Source organism: Myotis brandtii, unplaced genomic scaffold, assembly GCF_000412655.1.
Source record: "Myotis brandtii unplaced genomic scaffold, ASM41265v1 scaffold986, whole genome shotgun sequence".
Taxonomy (NCBI): Eukaryota; Metazoa; Chordata; class Mammalia; order Chiroptera; family Vespertilionidae; genus Myotis; species Myotis brandtii.
This window is the reverse complement of record NW_005372102.1, coordinates 2,138,159-2,141,354: the sequence shown is the minus strand read 5'-3', so window position 1 is coordinate 2,141,354 and position 3,196 is coordinate 2,138,159. Positions and strand designations below refer to the sequence as shown.

The 3,196-nt window shown below is 64.7% G+C and overlaps 1 protein-coding gene across 1 annotated transcript in view; it reads right to left on the bottom strand.

Annotated features, from left to right (window-relative positions):
* Positions 1-409: 409 nt before the first annotated feature.
* MXD4 (MAX dimerization protein 4) overlaps positions 410-3,196 on the bottom strand; it is a 15,256-nt gene continuing 12,469 nt past the window's right edge. The window contains exon 6 of the mRNA XM_014533458.1: positions 410-2,573. Coding sequence (XP_014388944.1) covers positions 2,474-2,573 — 100 coding nt within the window. The 3' untranslated portion in view covers positions 410-2,473. The remainder of the gene's footprint in view (positions 2,574-3,196) is intronic.

The window sequence follows — 3,196 nt, the reverse complement described above, 5'->3', positions numbered from 1 at the left end:
TTGCCTGGCCAGTGGCGACCAGTGGTTGAGTATCGACCTATGAACCAGGAGGTCACGGTTCAATTCCCCCGTCAGGGCACAGGCCTGGGTTGCGGGCTTGATTCCCGGTAGGGGGCGTTCAGGAGGCAGCCGATCAATGATTCTCTCATTGATGTTGCTCTCTCTCTCTCTCCCTTCCTCTCTGAAATCAATAAAAACATATTAAAAAGAAAAGAACATCTAGCTGTGACTGTCCAGGGAGGCAGCTGAGACGGTGGGGTCTAGGTGGTGGCCAACACAGGTCGTGGCCCACGGTCCATCGGGTGTCAGAGAGCAAAGGCCCCGGGCAGGGCAGTGAGGGCCGAGAGGCTCCCTGCAGAGGCAGGGGAGAGTCAAACACAGGGATGGAAAGAACTAGAAGCCAGAGGGGTGAGGTATAAAAATCTGTATTTATATTACAAAGACAGAATGGTACAGCACAGTCCCTCCCTGTGAGCAGTGGGTGTGACCCTCTCTGTCCAGGGAGGATCTTGTAAGGTGCCCACCTGGCCAGCACCAGGCCTCCTGGGCCGCCCTGGACCCTGGCACAGAACCTGCCCTGGTGCCCTGGATGCGGCCCGGGCTCAGAGTCCTATGTGCACAGAGGTGGGGAGGGGGCCAGGTTTGCTGCCCAGAGAGAGGCAGGGAGCAGGGAGTGGGGAGCCTGCCTCGCCCAGCAGATGGGGACTACCTGGGGCAGACAGGAGGGGCCCTCGGGGCCACGGTTGGGCACAGGGCTCCACCTGCCCAGGAAAGGAGGCTCGGGCACTGGCCTCTTAAACGGAATATGCAGAGGCGGGCCCCAGGCTCGGAGGGAGAGCTGCCGGCAGCCTCCCCAGCCAGCTGGACCTACACTGGGGTGGTGGCCAGGAGTGTGGGGGCCACTGCACAAGCGTGGGGACCCAAACCTGAGGCTGGGGTTCCAGGATTTCAGCCACCCAGTGCCACAGTGGCCCCCATGGGCCTGGGAGGGCACACGGAGAGAGGGTGCAGGCACCCCCAGGGGCCCTGTGCTGGTCACGTTGGCTTTAGAGACCCGACAGGGCTGAGGCGTGCTCTTAGCAATCCATCAGGCCTCAGCAGGGCCCTCTCCGGGCACCATGGCCCCCCACCAAGCCAGCCTGTGCAGATGGCAGGGAGCTGGAGGGAGGGCAATGGATGTGTAACTCCTAGCACCTGGCCTGGCCCTGAGGGCCACCCCTCATGTCTGCGGGTGCGGGCAGCACCCTGGGTGGCCAGCGAGGCCAACCCCCTGGCCCACATGGAAACCACCACGGCCGAGGAGCCATGGGTGGAGCTGCCAGTCGGGTGGGCCGAGGGCCACAGCTTGTCGTGGGGCAGGATGCTGAGGCCAGAGGCGGGAGTAGAGCCTCCACAGGTGTTAGGGGTGGGTGGGGAGCTGATGCTTTAAGAATTCAGGACACAGACCGTCCCCGGGGCCGGACTTGCGGGTGCTCCTGCCCTAACGCACGGTGGACACGCTCAGGCAGACGGGAGAAGCCTCGGGGGGCCCGGTCCAGCTGGAAGGAGATGCCAGCAGGAGAGTTTTCCTATGACCCCAGCCCCGACCCCACGGGCCCACGTGCACCCACCATCCCGAGCCTCGGGGGGCAGGTTCTGTGCCAGACAGACATGTCTCCAGGGACCCCTTTCTGCCTCGGTGAGGCCACCCACGCTGGGTGTCTGCCGGCAGGACTGGAGACAAATGCGGTTGGCAAAGTGGTTACAATGCACCAGAGAGGGAGGAGACATGCGGTGGGTCGGCCCCACCGCCCGCCCCCCGAGTATTGCTGTGTGGTCCCCGGGGACAAGGACTTGGAACGAAAGGCCAGGAGAAGCCTAATGCTCAGGCCTGACCACCCGCGGAGGACGCTGTCTTCATCAGCTGCCAAGGTCAGAATTGGAGCCCTCGCCCCGGGCAGGGGGGCGGGAGGGTTCAAGCTGGGTCCAGGTGAGACCCTAGGTCTCTGGTTAGCAGGCCCTCCCGACTGGAGGCCGAGCTGCACAGCAGGTCCCTGCGAGCCACTGGGAGGGTGACACTGGGCCCGGTCAGCTCCTCCTGCCAAGGCGACAGAAAGAGGCCCTGACAGGCCCTGCAGGCTCTCCCTCCCTGGAGGCGGTGGATGCTGGGAGGGGCTGGGGGTGGGGAGCGGGAGGACACCTGGCCGGCACGTGGGAGGGAGATGCTGGTGGTGGTGGCCGGGGTGGGGCCTGACACAGGACACAAGGCACACTTGGACAGTGGTGACAGACGGACCAGTCCCTGAGACGCCGGCTCCCCCCCTCAGCACACAAGGACGCCACGACTAGGAAAATAGAGTACAAAAATCTGATTCCGGAAATAGAGGCGCGCCGGCAGCACCGCCCGAGTCCTCGGCCGCTTCTCTCCACAAGCCCTGCTCCCCGGAAGCCCCTCCCGGCCGCTCGGGCTGCTGGGCAGGGAGCCGCGTTTATTTCAGGCCCTTCCTTTAGAACAGGGAGACCAGACAGTCCCCTGAGGACCCAGCACACACCTCACTCCTGCCGGGGCAGAAGCCGCCTCCCTGTGCAGACTGAGCTGGGGATGCACAGGGGAGAGGGAGCCAGGCACAGGCCAGGGCCAGTGCTGCCCAGGTGACCTCTGGGTCCCAGGCACCTCCGGGTCTGGTGGCCACGTGTGTGTGCGTGTGCGTGTGTGCATGTGTGCAGGCGGGTGGACGTGACTAGGTGCGTGCATGTGTACACCTGAGGTACCTAACAAAGCGGAAGCTGCCCGGGGGGTGGGGGGTGGCCTGGCCTGCCCCAGGAGCCTAGCCCAGGCTCCTGACACCCTCAGGGTGCAAAGGCCCTTCCCCGCCCCCTGCCCCTGGGTGCTCACCCGCGTCCTGCCTCATGGCTCTCTCTGTCCAGGCTTCAGGAGCCTACGTGGACCGACAGACAGATGGACAGATGAATGGAGAGCCACGCCTTCATTCCTTCCTCAGTCCACTCCTTCCTCCTGGGGCCTGGGGTGGGGTTTGAGCTGCCCACGTGGTCAGTAAGCCCCGCACACGGCGCCCGCCGGGTTTGCAGCAACGACATTTAATACTTCTGGAATGATCAGGAATCGGAGAACAGACCACGGTGGCTACGCTGGGCTCCAGGGCTGGGAGCTGGGCCCGCCTCCCGACGGGGGTCCCTGCCCAGCTGGGAGGGGCGG